The 24,521-nt window shown below is 38.7% G+C and overlaps 1 protein-coding gene and 1 long non-coding RNA gene across 12 annotated transcripts in view; one reads left to right on the top strand and one right to left on the bottom strand.

Moving 5' to 3' along the window:
* Window positions 1–24,521, bottom strand: part of sm (smooth) — a 176,714-nt gene that overhangs the window by 70,511 nt on the left and 81,682 nt on the right. For 7 of the 11 annotated variants that reach the window (XM_067348595.1, XM_067348594.1, XM_012378932.2 and 4 more), the window contains exons 6-7: window positions 12,838–12,901; window positions 10,233–10,268 (exon numbers count right to left, since the gene is read on the bottom strand). In XM_067348595.1, coding sequence (XP_067204696.1) covers window positions 10,233–10,268; window positions 12,838–12,901 — 100 coding nt within the window. The remainder of the gene's footprint in view (window positions 1–10,232; window positions 10,269–12,837; window positions 12,902–24,521) is intronic. The other 4 variants (XM_067348597.1, XM_067348600.1, XM_012378934.2 and 1 more) reach the window with 1 other exon arrangement.
* LOC136997647 (uncharacterized) lies at window positions 2,056–3,568 on the top strand. Its single transcript, XR_010888309.1, has 3 exons — window positions 2,056–2,293; window positions 2,769–2,859; window positions 3,299–3,568. It is a non-coding gene; the product is annotated as an uncharacterized lncRNA (long non-coding RNA).

The raw sequence follows: 24,521 nt of genomic DNA, 5'->3' as shown, positions 1-24,521 counted from the left end.
TCATCTTTTCTTTGTAGTAGAAAATTCTTTGTCGAATCCGAAGTTCGTTTTTTTAAAACGAAAATTGGACAAGTTAATTATAGAGAGATATTTGATATTATTAGTAACAGGATCTTTTAGAATAAGAGCATAAAGAAAAGTTTTTTGTCAGAAAATTTCCAGATGTTTAAATTCTAAAATATTTAAAATAAAAAAATGTTAGTAAAATTAAATAAATTTTTAAAAAATTGACTAAAAATTGATTCAAAATTTATTTTTAAGAATCAAATTTATATAATTTGTATTTATGTCTAAATATTAATTTTTCTGCTACGTCTTTTTTATACGACTTTACTGAAGCAGAATTTTTTCAATTGCTTCGAAAACAATAATTGCTTTGATATCTGTCTTAATAAAAAACTTTAATTACTGAAACATTCCATATGATTTAAAAGAAAAAATTCTCGACACGTCACGGTTCATCGACTGCGTTATAAAACTCGTCGGTGTACTTAATGAATGCCGGTGATATAAGTAACGAGAGCCCTCAACCCTTCCCGCGACACTCTCTTGAGAAATGCCTTAGCGAAATTCCTGAGCGACCATTACGCGTCACACCGGTATAATTCCGAGGGAAAGCTCGAACTGAGGAAAAGAACGGTATAAATCAGGATTAAATAGCTTAATGATATTTTAAGATCAACTTTAAACAAACGGTCGCAATAATCTAATGTTGATAAAGGACTCGTTATTCAAGGATTAACTTATTTACGACAGTAAATTAAACGAGAAACTCGCATTGTGAATCTCTCTCATACTTCTCTCGGGAAGAACTGCGATAAACGAAAGCAAAAGCAAAAAGTGAAAGCAAAAATCTCGTGGAGAAAAAAAATACGTATTTTGTTGGATAGAATTTTGTTGAGACATAAAAAAGCGCGATTTCCGCCGCGACAAGTAACTCTCTCTCTCTTCGATGAGATTACAGTAAGTTTCCTTTATCTATTTGCGCTTGCAATAAGGCATTTTACAGCAAGAGCCACTTATTGCAAAAGTGAGCCACATAGTTATAGTAACGGTATAAACTGCCGCAGTCGTCACAAATCTAACGTTCATGATTGCAACACTGTTTCTACGGCGAAATTGCAATTACGTGTCTTGCCATTGTGGTAAAGCTGATAACAGCTCGTTGTAACTGTGAAAGGCGAGATTAGTGAGGACTGTTGTAATTTCGTTCTTGCTCAGCCTGCCGCTCTCAAGGAAAAGTTGAGTCGTCATAGCAGAGAATTGCAATAAATTATATTAAATTCCATACGTGATTTCAGGGACTATTAAGGTAATTAGATTAATTAAATATGAATAACTACATCATTAAATATGTTAACCTTACATTTCGAAATGTAACAAAATAGGTATAATTCTGAAAAATATGCGATGGCAAGGAAGAACGAAATAAAAGTTACATTTAATAAATTGTAGAATATTTAACTTCATTCCAAATTATGATTTTAGTTCTAGCAATAAAATGTAATAAAATTTTTAACTTGTTTAATTAATCTTTTCTCTAAGCACCGTAAAATTCGAAAAGTTTCAATTTATAATTCTAGAATTTCGCGACAATGGGAATTGAAAGGGGAATTGAAAAGTAATAAATTCTCCCAAGACAGATTCTTGATGCTTCGTAGTCAAAGTTTCGGGCCAACCGCACGAATCTATATGAAAACACACACAGTAACCAGCGCCAAAGGAAAGCGTCCAGGGACACTCTGTATATCTAACGTGATGTACACGACGAATAGAGGCGGTCCATAATTGCTGACCGCAAGGTGGTCACTTCTCTCGAGCGCCAATCGGTGCTTCGGGACCAGGGTGGAGTCTGTTGCTGGCAAATTGCTAATTTGTCCGAAAGTTCGGCACGATAGACGCGTGGGTTTCGCGGTTGTTCGGCGCGAGAGACGCGAGAAGAGACCGGGCTCTGGTAGGTTGGCCGAAGATCGGGTCGGCACTTGCCAAGTTAAAATGGCGACGGTGCCGACGAAGTGGCGCGTTACACAAACTATCCTGGAATGTGGTCACTTCGCGCCGTTATACCATCCCCAGTTTCGGGTTTCTTGCGCCGAGAGATTCTGACCAGATTTCGACGGCGAATAGCTACAGATGACGGCAAGAACTTTCGTCGGTGGCTGATGCTCGCACGGAATGCAGCCATTATATGTTTGATTCTCTCAGCTGCAATCGTGCGAAATGTTGAAAAAGTTGCGGAATGGTTTTACAAACTCTGGTTACTAAAATTTATCATGAGGAAGAGAGAGAACAGGTACTGTCTAATGAGATTTTAATGAAGTGAGATTCACAGAAAGTTTCATGGCTAATTTTCAGATAGCAACTATTTTTCTGCAATTTTTTTTATCAACATGCTGAGAATCAGTCTATCCGCGCGCACGTTCCTAATTCTTTTAAGTAAATCTAAATATAAACACAGATTCGTGTATTATTCTTATTATCGCATAAAATACAATTAACTCATAGCGCATTGATATGCGTAGCGGAGTTTTATATCTCAGCAATTTTGAGACATGAACGAGCAAAATCCTTGAAGTTGGTAAGTGAATTTAAAAATTTCGGGATTCTGGCATGGAAATCACTGTGTCTGGAATGTAAACGACGGAAGTGTACGTAAGTCGAGAGTGCGCGGCAAGCTTAGATGGGATCCGGACTGTCACATGCTCACCCGGGGTCGTCTTTTATTTCGTTACCAGATACGAGACTTGACCGTTTTATCTTTCCTTTAGGAAAAGCGGACAAAGAATTTGACTGACTGAATAGCTCGACGGAGATGTACCGTGACGTCGGCCGGACAAGCTACAAATTCAAACTCGAATGGTAGGTGTTAGTCCGCGTCTAAACTTTCGGCCGAGCTCGTTAGTCACTCTCGCGTTCGGTCGCCGATCTTGATCGGAATCAGGAACTTCTCGGTGATTTGTCTTGCCATAACGCGCCAGTGCCTCTTCCTCATTCCGCGCCAAATAGAGTATCTATATTTAGTTTACTTCAATCTATCGTATCGTTGACAAGTTGCTGACAGCGTTTCGCCCGTACGAGACATCGGAAGCTGCTACTGTACGCGTGTCGATAAAAATCATCTTTTTCGATTGTCCGCGCGCGTCACTCCAATTTCTTTAGATTTCTTTGAAATCTCTACTTTGATTAAATCTTGCAAAATCTTTTATGGAAGAATTTAATTAAAGTTTATTTAAATTAATAGAATAAATCGAGAGCAATCTGATTAATATTGTAATATTAATTTTCAAATTTTTTGCAGATCTACACAATGCGATGCTTCTGAAGTGCAATCTTGGCAATCTTGTAGCGTGAAATGGCGTCTCGGCTCGTTTGATAATTGCCGGTTAATTTTCCATTGTTCCGCGTCGTTATTTCTCCATTTCATCTTAAACGACTGCATTCTAGTACGTGCAATTTTACGGAGGCGACACAAAAGGGCTCGCGGTCACGTAGGCACGCGCGTGCACGCACGCACACACGCGATCCGGGAGGTGCCGCGATTGACGGGGCTGCAAATCTGCCGCAAAGTCCCGGGAATTCTAATTCGAAGTGACGGGTATCTTTTATTGGAACGCCGACGCTCGTACGGAAATACCAGGCCCATTGTATGCGAGCGAGCACGCGACGCCGCGACCCGCTTCATCCACGGACAAATGGATCCGTCAGTGTTCGCGCTGCGCTCGGAATCGAAGCGCGTCGAGAACGAGATCAGATCCGGGGTCGACAACCCATCGATCTCTTACTGGTGTGCGTCTGGCCGACCTCGCAACATTTCATGAGCCCCGAAAAGTCGAGCTGCAATATCGATTTACCGTCGCGAATGATTAAATATGAAGAAGAATCAATTGACGAGAGTGACTGCTGAACATTTTACTGAAAGTTGAAAGGTTGCAGCGTTCCTTCTTTATCTCCTTTACTACAAAGTCTAATTCTGTTTTTCCCTTAAGTCGCTAAGTTATTAAAATAGAAAAACAGAGAAACGAACTGATGAGATTTTTCGTCTACAAATTGTATGAAAATCATTGTGGCATAATATAGTTAATGATATTCGATAATTTGATTAATTGAAAATTGAATTTAGCGTGAGGCAAGACTAATGTGACTTTGTAAAAACGCGATGGTAGTTTTTGGATCAGAGAACACAACCGTTGGACACGATTATTTTTGATACGATCGAAGCCAGCTACCGATGCTTGTTTTCAGAGAAAACAAGCTCCTGTCGTCTTACTCGCCGTTCGGTAAAACGCAATGTCGCGGCTAGCCGAAGAGTTTATTTTCCTTAAGCGTTTGTAGTAATCATAGAGCGTAATGACTTTCGCCAGCCGTGACGATGATTTATTTCAGCCGTCGCGAGACTGGATAGTACTCGTCGGTATAATTATGGTACGACGTTACGAGGATTATTAATTCCGCCGCGTTAAACTCAAGCCGGCCATTCAATTAACCGAAAGGAATCTGTTATAAAACACGTCGAACACGCAGAAGGAATATTCAATATGAGCGTAATTTACCAAATTATACTCCGAAATTATGTTTCCATACAATATCCACGTTCTGACGTAATAAATAATTTAAAATCGTAATCATCTTACAAGAGCGATTTCGCGCGCACATGATATGTAAAATCTTCAGTAAGTATTTAAGCTGCTTATATAAAGAGATTGTTAATAATATGTAACAAATATTCATGTTATGATGTTCGAAATATAATGAAACTTGTTGCGTCATAAATTATTTATACAATACAAGTCGCAATATTATTAAATCGTAATTTTGTGTGTGTGCGATAATAATATATTATTCGTTTATTATTAAAATATTCCCCGACGCGATTAACTCTGCAGTTCATAAATAATTTCAATTCGAAAAATATTATTAATTATTATCGTTTCGAACTTAAATTAGTTGTCCAGTTTTGAAAGTACCAATGAATTTAAACAAATTAGTTTCACAGCTCACTCGGTATTTACAGTCATAATATTGAATCCATTAGACTTCTCAGTTGGATGAGCATGTCGTAACTTCTCCCGGTACGAAATTATTTGCACAACTTCAGGGATGATCAGGCTAGTTACAAGACGCGCGATCTCTCTTGACTGATCGCTTAATATCGAGTCGAGTTTAAATGATCTCCGTGGTAAACACCGAGACCGGTGAATCTCGAAGTGTTCGCTGAGGTGGACTCCGCAATCTCGACGACACTTCGCTCGTTAACGGGCGTACTTGTCTCTTACGAGGAAAGCAGCAAACTCATAAATCTCCAACGAAAATGCACTCCGAGGTGTCTAGCGCGTGACTTCTCCGTTTCGCGACGCACAGATATTCCGCTTCAGAATGTTCGACGCGTTTAAACAGGCGCGGACAGTCGGTTATAATGCATACGTCGCATATCTTGTTGCACTCCGGCGCGTCGCAGCTGCGATCCGCGCGCCAATAAATCATCGCTTCGTTTCGCGCCGACTTGAGTGGCGATTAACCCTCTCGCTTTGCTACGTTCCGATCGTAAACCGCACTTTGTACTTGCTCGTAATAAAAAAGCGTCACAACAGTGGTCTTCATACCGTTTTCATTTGCCAGAGATTTTACGCGAAAAACATCTTTCACTGTGTTAATGATTGCATGTATTGTCTTAAATTAATAAAGTCTCGGACGCATAAAGTCAAATTTTTTTACTAAATTGTGTATTCTTTATTTTTGAACTCGTTCTTAAACCGTAGGTGTTGCAAAGCACCTTGTGAAAATATTGCCGTCTATTTTAGTAGCCGTTTGCACCGAGCATTATTCCTCAACCGATAACCTTTAAGATTGACATTTTATTTCATCCAGCCGATGTCACAGAAAATCTCGCACCTTCTTCGAATCCTCTGAAGAAGTATCAAAGACCTTGAAATGACATTAAACACGCGATATCCGATTTTTCGCGCCATTTGTCCTGGGCGTTCCGCTCCGCTCCGTTAGTGAGAAATCGCTGAATTGGAGTTTAAAGTTTTATGCAAAGGATCAATCCATTCCGCCTCGTCTCTATTTCACCACGCTCCGCGAAGCCGAGTTTATTCCAGTTCCATTCCCCGATCGAAAGCATCTCGCAAGTCATAGTGCCTCGCGGGGGGCGTCGCAAACTTAAATCTCTCGATACAGCAAAAGATTTATACTCGGATGCGACTACGTCGGCTTCCTTTTGTCTCGCATACGTAATATTTCGGTCCCCTTTTGCTCGCAAGATTAATCCCAGGTCGCAAAATCTGCTCCGCGTGCACGAGTTCGTGACGCAACCCTATATAAGCGAATTTCTGTTTACTATTTTCCACTCGTTCTTTTTGCGAGAGGAAAATAACCTGACTCTTCAAACGCTACATTTTGGCTTATTGTGCAGAATTTTATAATTTTCTCCAAACAAAATCTTGACAAGATATTAGAATTTCAACGCGCGCAATAGTACAAACTTTATAATTTTGTCATGGAACGAGGAGATAATTGTCGAGCAGCATTTAACAACGTTATAAACCGTCGCGTTTCACCTTCTTAGGAATTCCAAGATTTCAATTACTCTTATCTCGAAGCTGCGCACTTAGATTTACCGCCTATTGCCGAAATTCCGACGATCCGGAATGGCACATATATTCCGCGATACCGTTGCATCAGAAACAATTAGCGTGAAAGTTTGTTAATTTGGGGACTGTAATGCGCGAGAAAGTTATTACTACAGAAATGTCTGTTAACGTCAACCTAGGCAAAGTAATTACTCGGTAAATTTATAGAGTTGGCACAACTTCACAATATAAACTTCATAACGTGTAATGCGCCCGAAATAATCAACATAGAAATTTACTCTAGATGTAATGAGCGTCCGCAGCTCTGATGATATTAGTGCCAGCTAACGTTGAAATTAATCACGCAAAGGCGGCGATGATAGCATCACGTATTGTACTTCACGGCAAATATTTCATAGCCGTGTTTAACGCAAAAGAGAAAACGCATAATTGCAGGTAATTCGTGCGCTGCATATTAGTGCTTATTATTATATAGAGGAGAATTATCTGATATTTTCGCGTAATATCGCGTAATATTGTTAAAAGATGCTGCTGAGAAGTAAATTCACCGTGCCATTTTTGTCATTTTTATCTCGCGCATTTCGTGTATTTAGCGCAACTCAATACGATTTACTCCAATTTACTGTCATAAGAAAAATTTCGTTACACGACACATAGTTGCGCTATGTAGCGACAGATAGAATTCAGCAGTTGCGAAAGAGTTGCTAGTAGAGCATAACCCAATTTTCCATCGTCTAGTATAACTTGTAGAAAAGAGAAACTTCGGTTCGAAAAGAAAGTTGGTGTAAAAAAGAAGAAACATGAACCATTTTATAGAGTAAACGAGATGCATTAAAAAAGTACGAATTTCTTATGAATGAATACATTAGGATGATAAAGTAAAATGCGCCTTGTCAACCGCAGACGCTTCTCTCGGCGAGTAATATATATTTTCATTTGCTTGCGGTATAACTTTCTGAGAGAGAGAGAGAGAAAAAATACAAATACATAATTCTCGCAGACTTCAGAGCCGTCTGTTTCAGAAACGCGAGTTAAAAAATAAGACACATTTAATAGTGTGGTCTCGGCAAAATAAAGTAACGCGTTCATTAAAATAAGTCTATTAAATAAGCAGGCTTGCGTTTTTTAAGGATTCCCCGCTTTTGTATTTCCCCGTTTCTTCGCTGAAGTTTCAATCTTCGAGACAAAGGCGGAATGGAGTCTTACCGTATTATCGAGACAACGCCTTCGTTTATTTAATCGTGTGCCCGGATAGATGCTTCTCGCGCGCGCACCGCGGTATAATAAAATCGCGTCAGCCTGCCCACTTTCTCGGCACAAACTTGGCTTTGTTCGTCGCTGTCGACGTCGACGAGACATCCTTTGTGCGCCGCGTGCGACATTTATACACGCCGAATGGAGAAATGTGCGCGGAGCCAATAACGACGCCGCGCGTACGTCTCCGTCGTCACCGTTGCCAAATCGAAATACCGGATCGGTATGTCCGCGCGCTCTTTCGCGATGACAGAAAATTAGGGGTAACTCGATCGGCGGGGATTGATCGCCGTCCGGCCGAACGCTATTTCTGCGGGTGTAATTGAGTAGAGACGACAGAAGGCAGCAGATTAATCGCGAATCTTAATCGCCCGGAGAATCGCGCGGACCGAAACGCGCCGTTGTTGCACAATGGTGCTCTCACAGGCACGGTTGATTAAAATACAAAGATGAGTTAAGCCGGTTTATTTCGAGTTCGGTCGATGCGCGCTGCCGACAGCGCCGACCCGCACACGTTGCTTCACGACGAGTTCTATCGGGAAAACTAGTAATTTAATCAGCGATTATTGTCGGCGAAAATGTGACAACTCTTTCGCTTGCACGCTTGATAAATTATTCGTCTCGAAGTTGAAGGGTTCGAGTTCAAGTTTTGAGCATCTTGTTAGAATAGGTAATAGATGGCTTATATCTTTATTGATATCTGATTTAAACTGATTACCCTTCAAAATTTGATTTATGCCGCTCTCACGATAAACTGTTCGACTGGCGGCGGAATTGCGGATCGATACACAGTGCCGATCGTCTCGAACTGCAAAAATGGCACGGTTGCTTTCCTTCGCAGAAATGCAGGTTGCGGTCGTAACCGCGCAATATCGCCTCTAAACCTAATGAAACTTTCATCCGCGAGATGCGGATGCAAGGATGGAAAGGTTAGAAGTACAGCAATCGACCTGACCTATCTCCGATGCAATTAGTCCGGCAGACAGGTTTGTCGACGCAAACATCCCGTGGGGATTACGTAATCGAGTTTCTTCCAGTGATAGCCAGACATTCTCTATCCAGAAATTGATAAGATCTATCAATAGTTCCCGTATTATTTTACTCAATCACACAGATAGTTATATTGAAAAGGTATTTGACTGACCTAATTTTTACGAATTGATCTGAACTGTAAAAGTGTTAAAAATACATGGGTGATATAAGAAAGTAAAGTTAATAATCTTGGAAAAATATTTGGAAAAAGAGCATGATAATATAATTACTTTTCACATCATAGAACAGTAAAAAGAAAATTCTATTGCAAAAAATTTTATCTACTATTAGACATGGCAGAAAATGTAAAAAAATTATTTCTTAGTGTATTAAGTGAAAGTATTAATATTCATTACAAAAGTATATGTGCAAATGGATTTCATTCACTAGTTTTCCAATGAATAATCTATTAAATAATAACGCTATATATTTTTACAGTTTTTCTAAAGTTAACTCAATTTTTCATCAAGATAACAATCTTGTGTAGAAAATTTTTAATTTTGAAAAAGAGAATTATCGTGATAAGAACGGAGCAGATATAATAAAGACTCTTTTAGGATCAGGTTCTTAACGAGCGAATCCTGTGTATCCGAAAACGATGGCAATTAGCACGGAAATTCGTCTCTTAGAGCTCAGAGCAGTCGAAAGGGCACGTCGTCGATGGGGTGTCTGCTAGTGACGGAACGTCAGGCCGCGCGTAATTGGGGCGAATTCCTCGAGTGCCCCGCTCGCTTGTCGTTCGACCGAAATCCTGTTTAAGGCTTGTACCTGGCACGCGATATGCCAGCAATTGCTTCCCGCTAATTGCCGCTCGCAGCGATGTAGAAGTCTTGTGCGAATTCACGCGTTAGTTATCGCAATTTACCGTTCACAAACTTTCCCTCGTGTTTTGAGTTGTTAATGCTAGTTTAAATATTACATCGCGATCTTAGCATCGATCCTCGAATGCATAAATTACACGCGCATGCGTAACTAATGTTAGCGAGAACTTTGACGTTAATATATTTGATACAATAAGATAAAAAACGATGATAAAGAAATTTCTTATTCGAGATGAAAATCATTATACCATAATGTCGAAGCTATAGTAATTTTAAATGCGAAGTATTTAAAATTGATTGATTAAATTCTCAAAAATTCACGCGCTCAGGCACGTTGCATATCGATTTTTATATCCCTACTATATGAGAAAAAATACGTGAAATACTATTATATAAAATACTATATGAGAAATAAACCTTAGAAATCTGCTATTAATAAGTGACGGTTAGTTTCAGACACCTTATATATATTTTAAATTATTTTTTAATCTATTCTTTTAATAATATTAAAATAAAATAAATTGGATTGACTCACCATGATGCGCAGCAGCAGAGTTGTTCACAAGTTGATCTGCAACATACAAAATATATTCAAATTATAGCAGCGTTTGAAATAATTATTTAAGAAATAATTATTACTCACATTAAACTTTTACATAATTATTTTAAATGCTGCTATAATTTGAATATATTTTATATGTTACAAATCAATTTGTGAGCAACTCTACTGCTGTACATCATGGTGAGTCAATCCAATTAATTTTATTTTAATATTATATATTATTAAAAGAATAGAATTATTTTAAAATAATTTAAAATATATAAAGTCTGAGACTAACCATGTCATTCATTAATAATAGATTTCTGAGATTTGTCATATAATAAAGACGCGTGAATTTTTGACAATCTGATCAATTTCAAACACTTTGTACTTAAAAATATTGTAGCTTCGACAATTTGATATAAAAATTTTCATCTCTAAGTGATCTCAAAAATTTGCTATGTCAAACATTCTGTATAATTAAAATATAAAATTGTTTTGCTACAACTTTGTTTGCGATTACCAATTTATTTCAGCAGCGAATCTTACTTCTAATGATTAAAATAAAGTCATACCGCTAGATTGTCTTAGCGTAATTGCTATTTGACGCTCTAATTCGCGCAACGAAACCACAGTACTCGGACGCGATTATCTCGAAAACGGTGCTAATGCTGTGGGGCGAGGACACCGCCCGCACGTGACGTTGGTAATCTTCATTAGCCGCGGTAGAAAGAAACGCGGTAATTAACGTCACAAGATAACTCGAAATAATTTACGCATCACGACCAAGCGGCGTTGAGCTGCTAAACGGTCATTCTTTTACGCAACGCGAAAGCCGCATTCCGTTCATCCATATTCGTGCCTTCGAGTAAACGATTTAATCATCGGTCAGTGAACTGCAATTTTTGCAATAATGAATCACACAAGCATGGGTTCCCAACTCCGTTTTTTTAAATCTTTGTTTCGTATTTTTTTCACAAGATCGATATGCGGTCGGAATAGTCGGGACAGGAAGGGATTAGTTTTATGAATTATTTTGCGAAAATAAATTACCGGCAACAAAATCAACTGAAATATTACATTACTCGTAAAACGCTTCGGGACGTTGAAATAAAATGTAATTAGTCCGCGGATACGTTTTATTATTCGCGACGAAATTGAGATACAGCTCTATGTGCTCTGTGTGCGACTGGTAAACTTGCAATTTAAAAAATATGTTGTCAGCCGTAATAAATCGCGGAGTGAAGCTCATAATGATGCGTTGCGACGCTGCTTCGCTGGGCGAAATGCATTTAATGCTGTTCTAGCGCGGCGTACTCCGTGTGTTTATTATGGTACATTCGGACTTTGTGCACAATTTGACGCTTCGGAAAATTTACACGTTTCGAAATGGGTGGTCCATAAATTATTACGCACTTTCATATTCCTACGCTCTCTCATCGTCTCGTATTCCAGAGTGAATCGATCTATCGGATTCTGTGGTATATGAATGTTCGCGAATTCATGCGTGTCGATCGAGCGAATTTCAAGCTCGAGGATCGTTCCCATCGCACCGTTGCGGTCGTAAAATCGAGCTTTTATTTTGAAAATCGTCGGATTTTCATGAATTCGTGGTCGTACTTTTTAAACTTTTTTTAACCATTACACTTTAGCGAGCAATAAAAATTTGGCATAAAAAGTTGCAAAATTCAATATTTACAATAAAGCTTTAGTGAAAAGAGAGCTACACGACTCAACCAATTACGAAATAAAAGCGATAGATATAATTTATGAGAAAATTTATAAAAACAGTAGAAATGTTGTTTTTCTCTTCAATAAAAAATAAATTTTGTAAACGAGAAAAACATCTTATATATATTCGCGAAACTTGTGTACGAGAAACACTAAAAAGGTGAAACCTTTTTACGCTACCATCTGAATGCCGTCTGATCCAATTAGGCTTCCCCATCATGTGCAACGAAGTACAGAAGCGGCACAAATGGAAAACTGAAAAAGGGGAGAAATCGCGACACGTTCGGCGTTGGGAACAATCCTCCATGCGTTTCGCATGTACGCAATGGGTGTCATCAATTGGATGGAATTCTGCAGAAAAATGCCAATCAAAGATCGTTGGCTCTTTTCTGCAGAATGTGATTTAATTGACGATCTGTGTGTAAAAATCAAGCAAGCTCGTCTTCGTCAACATTCAAATTAGCATTCAGCGAGAATATCGTATCAATTATTACAAAAATCTAACCAAAAGAATTATTTGCGTCAAAAGTCAATCGATTAACGATATCATCTCTGCAATAATCAAAATACGTCGTAAATATAGCAAATTTGCAATTTCTTCAAAATTATTCACTACACTTACAATACAATTTAAAAGTTTCAAAATACTCAGTAATTTATAAAAATAAATTAATATACTAAACAATATTGACAAATTGCCTCGGTGACGTTCAAGGAAGCGAGCTTGCTCAATTTCGTTTCAATCGCTGAAACGCATGTCGAGAAAACACGGGGAATGGTGTATGTTATGAAGTTACACGTACATAACACCGATAGAAGAAAATAAAAAAAGAACTGAGGGAGATGAAAGAGAGAGAAACAGACTCACCCAACGCCGGAGTTGTGTAGTCCCAGCTCTCGGCATCGTTCTTGTAGACGTTGAGCTTTGTCGGCTGGAAAAGATAACAGGCAATGGTATTTAAATGCAGCTTGAAATATCACGGGGGAATTGACGTGTGAATTGTTTTTCTTCGCGCGCCAGAGAGCAATGCGTCCCAATTTGAAACGCGCGCGAGCGTCGGAAAAACAAAACACGACGCAGATGAAAAAATAATAATAATTTCAACGCCATTAAAAATAAATTTCCCTAAGTAAAGTTATGATCTTTTCTCGGAATGAAGTTGTTTCCATCATAAACATTAACTCGTTAAAACTTTACTTGCAAACATTATGTTTGGTGGCAAACAAGTGCATGCGGGCGGCGTTAGCGTAATAACAGAGTGTAATGTTGTTATTGAAACAGTTTCGTATTCAAGTTTCCAGCGAATGCAGTGAGCAATGAGAATGCAATGAGCAATAGCGAATACATCCATAACTCAATATCTAAATTTTCAAAGGCGCTGTGTAGCGCGCGTCACATCCTCTTCGATTACAGCAACGAATAGTACGCGCTTGTTCTCAGTCGTCCTAATGAATACTTCGGCGAATCTCTCGAGCATGCAAGACTAATTCGATTAGCTTAAGCGACGCAAATCCCCAGGTGTTAAATAGAGCAGTTCTCTCCACAGAGAGCCACGAGTGAACTAGCATTTGCTCCGAAACTGCGCAAGCATAATCGATCGATCGTTTCATCGGATATTCTGCTCTAGCCAGCGTTGAAAAAAAAAAAATCGAGAGTGGATCATAATACCGATTCGATGTAGATACACGCGCGTAATTGCGGGAGCGCTTCTAGAGTGCTTTTCACAGTCATAAAAAACGTTGCGTTTTAGTCTGAATAACCATTTCAGTATATCTCGCCGTCGTGTTCCGTAGTAATAATAATTCTGCGAGTAAAACCTGGCAGGGAAAGTAAAGTGGCGTAGACAGGGGAGACACACCGATTCAGCTTAGTCGCGTTTACCCAACCGCGCCGTGCGGAAAAAGTTAACGCCCGTCCGCAATAAGTCGTCGCATTCCACCTCGTTCTAGGCAGGATTGGCTTTGCGCTTCGTATCTCGGGATAAGCTTCGCAATTACATTCTTTGCTATTATAACCATCGTGTCGAGTATACAGCAACTGCACGCAACAATTTCAGGCTTTATCTCTCCCCTCAAGAAATACTTTATTTCACGTAAAAAAATTACCAAGTTAATGAAAGAAAAGAAAAAAATGTTTCGAAAACTAAATTCTCATGAAATAAATCTGATTTGGTGCAACAAAAGTCGAAGAAACGTGTGACAAAATTTATTTTGACGAGAACGTACGTTTGAATTATTAACGAAATAATTAAACGTTTAAATCTTTAATTATTTTGATCATTATTTTTGAAAGAATTCCACTCTTCCAATTTTATTACTTTATTCGAATCTTTTCTTTTTTTTTTAATTTAAAGTAATTCAGAGGAATCGGTGCCAAGTAGCGCGCAGATAAAAACTGAGAAAACAGAAGAGGCATCAGAGATAGCTGAAAGTTTGTTCGCTCGCGGTGGTGAAAAACCCAGAGCCGGTCCTATTACAAGGAGCCGTGAAAAAGTAAGGGAAGGAAACCAGATGACGTCGTCTCGCTACAATTGCATTGGGTCGCGAGAACGATTCTTTCCAAGTTAATCACGTTTAAGAGAACTAAATGCATGAACACGTTTGTTGGGTGGAATGCACGCTCACAATAGTCGCGTCTCTGTTGTCTGAGATGTTAAGTAACTACACTCATTTTTGTCACGACTCGCTTTTATTAGAAAAAGAGCTGTGAATGCAGTTCGGTAAGATCTTTCTCTCTAACGTCACGCAAAAACTGAAGAAAAATCATTTATATACTCTTAAAAATCTGTTCTTCTTCAAATATTACTAATAAATTATTAATAATAATTTTTTCTGTTTAACTAAGAATAATCTCCAAAATTTAAACCTCCAAAAACTATGTTAAATATAAAAATAGAAATATATAATATAAAAATCAATAAATTTCAAACAGTTTTATTATCCGCAATGAGTTTTATTATTTTATGCGCTTTTATTTTCGAATATTACTCTGAAAACATTTTTCGATCAAAGATTGTTTTCAATAATTTTATTGCATATAACAGAAAATACCCCGTGTTTCTCGGATTACGGCAGGTTCTATTTCCGTGCAATCGATTCGTTCGGCCCATTGCACATACAATTTCTGGGCAATCTTGCCGCAATTTACAGGAAGTTTCAGTTACACGTGCGCGAACCATTCACAAAGTGGACGGTCTATAATACGCGGCAACTTTTTTCTATGGAAGATATATTTATTTTTTTTTTTACCATCAGTAAAGGATTAAATAGCCACTATTATTGTACACTGTACCAATACTTTTCGATATGCGAGTTGTTTTTCTGTAGAATATAACTTCGTAAAAGAGAGAACTCGCACGCTACAAGAAGTTGCGAAGACATGCGTGAGCAATGTATTCTCAAAGCTCTCTTCATGTCACGGTGAAATTTTCAGAAGCTTAGATTGCTAACCTACGGTGTTGAAGTCGCTTTGAAGTTGGCGCGAGAATTATTCAACAGGATACAACCCCGATGTAGCTGCTACTATCCCTATCTTTCGGGTTTAATCATTTCCTCTGTGTGCATGCGATGCAGAAGGCTGACCTGCATCCTCTCGCACTCTCCGGAAGAGCAAAATTAGTTCCTCTTTATTGCGTCTAGGTAATGCCGTTTACGTCGGTATTCGTCGACCCGACATTAATCTACGCGGAAGGTAACTTCGTACCTCATTGCGTCATTTCTAAATAGCTGCAAGAAATTGTCGCGACTGCTTTAAACGCAACTAATGTTAATTTCTACAGATGCTCATTTCGTAAGAAGCTTAGGCAAAATAATTCCACGAAGGAATAATTCGTAATAAACGTAATACGTGTTCTTACTTCAAAAATAATCACTCCAGAGTTTGTAAGAAAAGGCAACTTTTAATATTTACATGGAAAAAAATTAATAAACTATTTTATGAAATATTTCTTAAGCGGATTACATTTTTTCCCTTTTCTCTGTTCATATGGACGAAACTGCATCCTCTTTGCAATCCCCCCTCCCTCAATCGCGGCGGTTCATAATTCAAAAGAGGAACTGAAGCGGATATGCTCCGGCAAATGGGGCAGACTTTTGCGTGCGCCGCAATTGCAGCCTGGCCCGGGAAAATTATTAAAGCCGGAAGATAAGGCGGCGCTATGTAGCTGCGCAGTTGAATAATTCAAGCAACTCGAAAACGCTAATTTCGCCGGCAGGAGAGGAGAGACAGACGCTCGCCGCGTCGGAGCACCTCATTTCGCCTGACGACGGACGAGTCTCTTCTTATTGGATTTCGGACGTTGAGTTAAGCATTCAGAACTGCGGACGGATTCCGCTGGCGCATTAGTGCAGCCAACGCCGATTTAGAAAGTGGCTTTGGAAGGTCGCTGCTGCAACAGGCCGCTCGTTTTGCGATGCGCCGCAAAAGAATAATAAAGTCAAGTTCGCTTCCTTCGCAAATTGTATCAAAATAAAATATAATAGTAATAATTAAAAATGAGTAAATCATCTGTAAAGAGCATCTGATGAAAAAATATACATGTTGAATAATTCATGAATCGTTTATTAAATTTAACTCGAAGGTCTAGCTAAGAAATTACTTGCACTCGCGGCCTTGCAAAAATTCCAATCGGATCCGAATGCTGCATTCGAGATTGAGAGATGGGAAAATGTAAAACTGCAACCGACTGTAAATTGCGGTAACGCGAGAAAGCTTTTTCGAATCCCTAGAAATATCCTCCACGAGTCTATACAAGTTGTCGTGTAGTAAGTTATTTAGGTTGCCTATACATAGGATATTCTCCGCGGTGCCTATCGATCTTAATCTTAACGACAGTTTAGTTAATTAATACAGAGTTGACTTTTCTCTCTCTCTCTCCGTCGCAGTGAGAACATATCAAAGTGTGACATTAATAATTTTCCAATTACAAGTAATTAATAACCTCAAACTATATTTGTACATGTTGCAGCTGGACGACGAAATTTAATGCTCGTTTAAATTTAAATAAACGTTATTTTAATCCGAGATTTCAAGAGATTTAATCGTAAGATTAAAACGGAATCAAGAGAATCAAGAGATTTAAATATTGGACATATTAAAACACTGCAACACGCTTTTCTTCCGAATGTCCACTGTGATTAAATCTAGTACAGCCTGTGTACGGCTTAGTAAATTGCGAAATGTGCCTTAAAGGCTTTACAATTTCAACTCTGTAATATTCGCGTCGGGATATCCTAGAAATAACATTGCAGTGTGATATAACGAGTATTATGAGATTAGTTGAAAAAATTGTGCAAACTGACAGGAACAGATACAAATTGCATTAAAACTTTAATGCAGTTTTGGTAAGAAAAAACAAAGTATCCACACAAAGTTTTTATAAAGTTACGATTGTCGTACCAAAAGTTTTGTATACCCAAAAAATTATTTTTTATCTCAACATTTTGATAACACTTTGTAATAAACAACTGAATGGTAAAATGGTATAAATCGCGCGTTTTTCCTTCATAAATTTCTTTTCTAAAATTGCTGGGTTGGAATAATACATTCCAAAATCTGGCAAATATCTCTTGCTGCAACCTATGGAACGGCGCCATCGGCCGAATTCATACCGCGGAACCGAAAACGCGGAAAGCATGAGCCATTGTTTCACGTTGAACGTCGTTCCCGTAACGAGCCAACCGAACTCTTATTGATCTGTGAATCAGACGGTGCGTTACTGATTTATGATCGTCGGCAAGAGCAAAAACGAATCGCCGCGATACCTCCACTCCGTTCACGTTGAATGTGTCATAACCGCTTTTTCAGCTTTTAACTTTTTTAACGGGAACGCAAAAATAAAAAAAATTTTCCGACATTTTAAATTTTCTCGACTGACATTCGAAAGCCGATTGCAAAGCGTGAAAATTTCGAAAATAAATATATCATCTATCTTTGCAAAGATATCCGCAGTCTATAATGTCAGTTTCGTATCGTTTTTTAAAACATTTATGATATGGCATTAATTTCAACAAATTATTGAAATAAAAAGTAATTTTGTAAAAATCGTATTAAATTATATAATCATTTATCGATTATATATTCAGTATTTTATACATTGACAAATTTAGTAAATTAAAATATAAGAATAGTGCTTCTTTTTCACATTTACTTGAATAACAGAATATTTCAATTTGTTCAGCTGCTGTTATCAAGCCACCGATAGCACATGAAATTTAAGGACTGTTAATCACATGTGAGTAAGTAGCGTAAAATGTGGTGATCGTCTCGTGTGCGCTGAGATGCCGAATGCTGGTGGAATTCTGATTCTGCCGAATAAAGGAAGATGATGCCGCGCACCAGGTAAGCCGCTCTGAGAAGACTCGCAAGCGTAATCTGCCCCCCCCCCCCCGAGTTTCGCATCCGCGCATCGTAGAAAACATAAAATAACGCACGCGAGTTGAACTCCGAACGGATGGGATTTTCTAGTCGTTCGTTGTAGCCGTCGTCGTAAAAGTCCAATAGCTTTTTTCAGTCTTTACGATCTTTCTTTATTTTATCTTTCATTTCTTTTTCGTTTTGGCAAGAAAACGCGTTCGATTATACAACGAGTCAATTAACGTCACGACTTAAATGCTGTACAATGGAGTATTATCTTTCTTTCTTTCTTTTTTACTCAATTTTATATCTCGTTAAGCTTAATTTTCTGTAATATTCGCATCTCTAGATTCTAAGCAAACCATTAAAAGAGAGCTGCATTGTGTGTTCTCTTAAACAAATATCGCAATATGGTAGTTATGCAAAACGGAAATTGCAAGACGGAGATATTACGCTAAATAAAAGCTTAAAACGTATATAAAGTACACACGGGAAATAATTGCGATGAAAAAAGTTACACAGAGTAAACGAACGGTTAGTCCCGTAAAAACTGTTCGAATGGAGAATCATTATTTATTAATCGTAAACACATTTTCTGATACCGACCATAGCGGCGGCGCATATTTGCACGCGATAAAATGTCTAACCATGTCCATCACTCCCGTCTCGACAGCTTGGCAGGCTTGACGAGCGGCGGTATATAAAATTCGCTTCCGATACCCCGTACCAATGCGCTTTTATCTCTCCCCCGTGAGCTACTTCGACGGAAAAGCCGGAAAAAAGGAGAAAAAGCGAAAAAAGAGAAAGAAAAACAGACGAGCTACAGCCTCTTTTGTTTCGCGAGTGAACTTTTTCGCGGCGAGTATATGCGTCCCTTTTTTTCTCCCACTCGCAACGTCACCGATGCCGAAAGTTTGTTCGTGGTTAACGAGTAGTAATCCACTAGAGTGAGAGAGAATCGTGTAACTGGCAACACATTTATTTCGCGTAGTTTTGTACAACTCGTTTCGATTACTTGTTCCACATAGTATTCACTTTTCTTTGTATTTTTATTTTGCCGAACGTAACGAGATATATATATTATAACAGCAAAAATGCTAAAAATATTCTTCGCAATCGGTTTCAACGTAATTTTGCTTTCATTTGCTTATATTTTTATACAGGAAAAAATATGAGAATATTTTTATATCGAAAAAATATGGAAATAAAAGTACAGTTATACGTGACGGGTACTGATGCGCAACATGAAGTCTAACTTGTAACAAACTTTGACAAATATAAATGATATATAAGTTAATTACTTTCAATCTTTTTTTAGCCTGGCAATAAAACATATTCAAGCTATGTTTATTCGCATGATTTGTCGTAAAAACCAAAAAATCAGAAAATGGAAGAAAGTTTTAGCGGATTTTAATCGCGGATTTTAAAAGCGGATAATAATTTTTACTCCAATTTCTCACTCTTCCTTTAAATTAACAAATTTTCGTGTGTCTGTTTATTATAGATATACATATAATATACTGCTCCCTGCCTGACAACGACACATATAGGTCGTCGTAAATTTGAAGCGTGTAATTGATTTGAGCAACAATTGTAGCGTAGCCTCGTAATTGTAGCTCACTCGTATACGGATGGTGTTCGAACTCTATTTCGGATTCGGAGCCATAAATATGGCACACGTCACATATTTCTCGGAGCGGGGAACATACGATTTAACGTCTAATTTCGGTTGTCAGCACTGCCAAAACCCGGTGCGACGTGCGAAAAAGAAATTTATGCCTAGTATTCAACGCTTCAAATATTTTCGACATTAGAAGTCGCATATCAAACCTATTCACTACTTTTTCTACTTCAAACTCATGTCAGTGGATTTTAATCAATCTATTAAAGTAAAGTGAATTTAAAAATAATACCGTTCTGTCATTTGTTCGCATGCTCAATTTGCGAAGGATAAATCATTTTAAATCGTTCATAAAACCCCTTTACAATAAAAAGATTTTTATTTATTATTAAAACTTTTCTAGTTTGTTTTTGCGATAATTACACTCGTTTAAATACACTCATTTTAATAGAGACGGTATAACGGCGTTTCTCTGACAAGAATGGCGCACACTCCTGAAATCAATTTCATACGAAAAGTACTTTCGCAATTTCAAGATCCCCCTTTTTTACCGCCAACTTTCGGAGACCGCCCGGCCGCGTTGTCAGTCCTGTCGAATTTGTCAAGCCCGCAGCCAACTCTCGCATCGGCCAGCGTCCGCGATGCACTTTTGAACATCGCCGCAGTGACTCACGTCAACCGTGATTCAACATCGCGCGTATCTGCGAAAATTAAGTCGCCCACATGAAAACGCGCGCGACACGGAATCTGTCGAAATCGCGGCCAGATTTATTTCAACGCGTCCCCCTCGTCACCATCAATCGTCATATCGTCGTCATATCGCGTGTGATCAATGAACGAAACTAGCGATGAATTTCACGCGTATTCACATATATGACTATCTTATTTTCATAATTATTTATTAATTACGATCAAAATAACTGCGATTGCGAAGAGCGAGCGAGTAGCGAAAAATCATTTCGCAACGCGCGTGTCAGCCAAATTTCCGCTACACGTGAGGAATCATGCCGGTTTTCTTGAGTTTCATTCAAAAATTGCATTAGCGAGCTGCCCATTCGCCAAGTGATGCGAAAAACCTTGCTGTATGTTTCAGCAATCTATTTTGTCAAATAAAATTTATACAGTACACGCACACTTGAATTAACATAATCCGTAATATTCTTATTTCAATATTATTATCCACTGCAAATCGCTATTTAAGTTTCCGCCGAATAAGTAAGAAAATATATAAAACATTTAGACGCTACGCTGAGAGAGAGAGAGAGAGAAAGTTGGACTCGCAATTTCACAGAGATTCCCGTATGTGTACATTGACGCTGTTTAAAATACGCATTCCAGAAATGTTAATTACTCTTATTAATCTCCCGTTTACAGCGACGTGTGCTTGCATCGAAACTACGGAATGCAATTTATTGCTGGAAGCAGTATCGCTGTAAACGGTACGCAAGTCGCGTTATTTTGGATAACGGCTCGCGAATTAGCGGCCGCCATATTAATTACTATAATTTCAGGTCCTCCCCCGTAGCGTTATTGCAACGTAATACGTTACGTCAATATCGCGTGCTATCCGTCGCTCATCGTAATGGACCGGCGAAACGCAGTACGATCTGACGTAATTAATAAAGCCTAGCATTTGCATATCGCGAGCACAATAGGACCTTGGGAATGATGGTGTTTTACACTCGACCGTGGCGTTTCCAACAAATTCACATGCATGTAGAGCATTGAAGGATAAACATTGTAATAAAAGGTTGCCATTGTAATTCGATTTGCATTATCCGACAATTTATCCCGAATTTCCTGCTTCACTTTGATACGTAAATTTTCGGCTTTCACATCTAAATACTTGAAAACGAGACACAAGCGATACCATCAATGATACTACATTATCGTGATTAAAATGAATGAGAATAAACGAAGGTACTTAATTTCATCGAGTTTCATTCCGATAGTAAATTAATGAAAGCCAGGCAATTTTTTAAAACAATTTTCGAAATTGCTAAAATGAAGTTGACGTTTCCATACAAGAAATTAGCATTCTGTCAAAAACAATGCATGAAAGAACGAAACGCCGCTACCATTTTAGTAAATTCTGCGCGTGGGTTTATTTTGCGCAGAATTCCACATACGTTTGCATATTTTAAATTTAATCTAAATGTCCGCGGATATGTGCGCATTCGTGCGAGACTATTGCACCGCATGCGCGGTGTCCGTGCATAAATATTAACATGCATTTATTTATAAGAATATAGAACGCGTAGGTAGGATGTAGGTAATGCGATGCATATGTAAACGCGTAAGCGTTTAGCGTAGATGTACAAAGAGAAGCGTTGTCTTTGTCCGCTCGCTATCGCAATCCGCGTGGCGTCAAAAAATTTCCAAACATTCGCCGAGTTTGGCATTGATGACTCACGCGGTCGCCGAAACTTTAGCGAAAGAATTAAAATTCATTTCGCCCTCGCCTGGATCAATTCAAAGAATTTCAATAATTCCGGAACAGAAAAAATTCCTCAAAGTTTCTCGATAATATATGGTAATTCGAGATCTAACAATTTCGAACTCAGCCAACAAAGTTGGATATTTTGATCGCTGAAGAATGAATAAATGTAGAATTAGCATAAAAAATTTAACATCAGCAGAAAATGATAATATTAAACGCGAAATTATCGGCGCGATGTGTAACGCTAAATTGAATCTATAGCAAAAATAATTTGAATAATAAAAACGCTGTGATGTAATAATTAATCGGAATATATAATTGATCGATAATATTCACATGTAACATTGTTTCATCAGTACCGTCGTCATATTGTATTTAGCTGTAAAATGATCTTTTAACATTAATCATCGGTTAGCAACGCTGCAATTTTCATCGTTATAGATACCGGGGAACCTGTCCCAGATTTTAAATACCCTGTTCATCTGCTAATCTAATTACAAACTTGAAAATGGCGTGCGTCCGTCGCCGCCTCTCATCGTGGATATAGACTGGAATTCCAATGACCTGACTTGTTACTAACTTCTAAATAAACCAGCGCTCTATCTGGCTGTCTAATTACAAACGTTAACTCGAAAACGTCAATGCACCGCATCGTTGCGCCGTGCATATAGAGCGGCATTCCAAAGCTCTGATTTGCGGCTAACTGTCAGATGATAGCTGCGGCCGCACTGCATTAATCACGATGTTGAGATGTTGCCAAACTCGCGGGGGACAAGCAAAAGGCTTCGTAAACAAGGGAATTTAGAGAACAAATATAAACCACTCGGGAGAGCGACTTCGTCAATTGACTTTTACATTACCGCTTCTGCTATAAAACGCTAAATCAAGGACAATCGTTGCTAAATATGGATAGCATAGCGCATAAACACTTGATATTTATTCGCGGTTTTATCATTTTATTACAAGTCGCGCGGCGCGAATGTTCTCTTGCATTGCTCGCGGAAAGTTTACACATCGCCGGCGCGTTAGACGCTGATCCGTATTTTATGCGATAATATCATTGTAGTCATTTTAAAACTATCGCCAAGGCTCATTAACATCATTATAATGCGAATTTACGATCACACTAACTGGACAGTGTGCGCATTACCACCGCAATTTATGCTACGCTACGCTTAAGCGGTATTTACGAGATACAAATGAACGCGCGTTCATATCGACGTCGTCGTCGACGCGTCCGGATGATCTACGTTAGCAAAAATCCGGGAGATTTCTCTTCAAAATAATCGCGGAAGAGCATGCTCTCCGCTTGTCTCATAGTCAATCTTTTTTCTTTTGGCTTTTTTCCAATTTGCGCCGACAGCTTGTCAATCCAAGGCAATATCGAAAGAGTGTATATCGAAAGAGTACATATTTCTTCTTTATTTATATTCTTCCGCTTTTTTATTTATTATGCAGCAATTTACCGTGGTAATCTTTATTTTGATTAAGATATTAATAAATTCATGTCTTCGCGTCCCATCGACAAACTTCAGTCTACAGCTTGAATATAGAGTCGATTTCTCCCCGGCCTGAAAATTTTATTAAATCTTTTTTCGAAACTTTTTAACTTTTCGAAGTTGATTTTCAAATTTATCTTATCAACTTTACGAAGTACTGATGATTTTGCTAACGAAGGACGGGAGACACTATTCGCAAACGCGGCCGAAGATTGCTCGGAGCACCTTCGGAGGTAAGAGAAGAATATGCTAACGAAGCACGTCGTCGAACAACGTCTATTTCTGAAACAAGCGCGGAACATGACGCGAGAGCGAAGCAACCGACATTTGCTCGCGGCGAAGACTTCATCGGCGCGCATTTACCGAGCACTTTTAGGTCGCCGCGCGCTTGCGAGACTACTCTCCTCGAGACTTAGACTCCTCCGTCGCTTTGACGTCGGGTTCACAAATAAAATCAGTCCCGCCCCTCGAGAATGACCCAAAGCACCAATTACGGCGAGACCATAACTCGAGTGCACTTGAACCTAATTGTTATAAAAACTGGCCTCGTCTGGAACGTTCGATTGTCACGAATCCACCGCGCACTCTCGCGATCACTGCGATGAAAACACACCGATAACTTACTCCGCTTGTTCGC

This window comes from Linepithema humile, chromosome 2, assembly GCF_040581485.1.
Source record: "Linepithema humile isolate Giens D197 chromosome 2, Lhum_UNIL_v1.0, whole genome shotgun sequence".
Taxonomy (NCBI): Eukaryota; Metazoa; Arthropoda; class Insecta; order Hymenoptera; family Formicidae; genus Linepithema; species Linepithema humile.
Note: the sequence above shows the minus strand (reverse complement) of the source record. Positions and strands in the feature narration are given on the sequence as shown.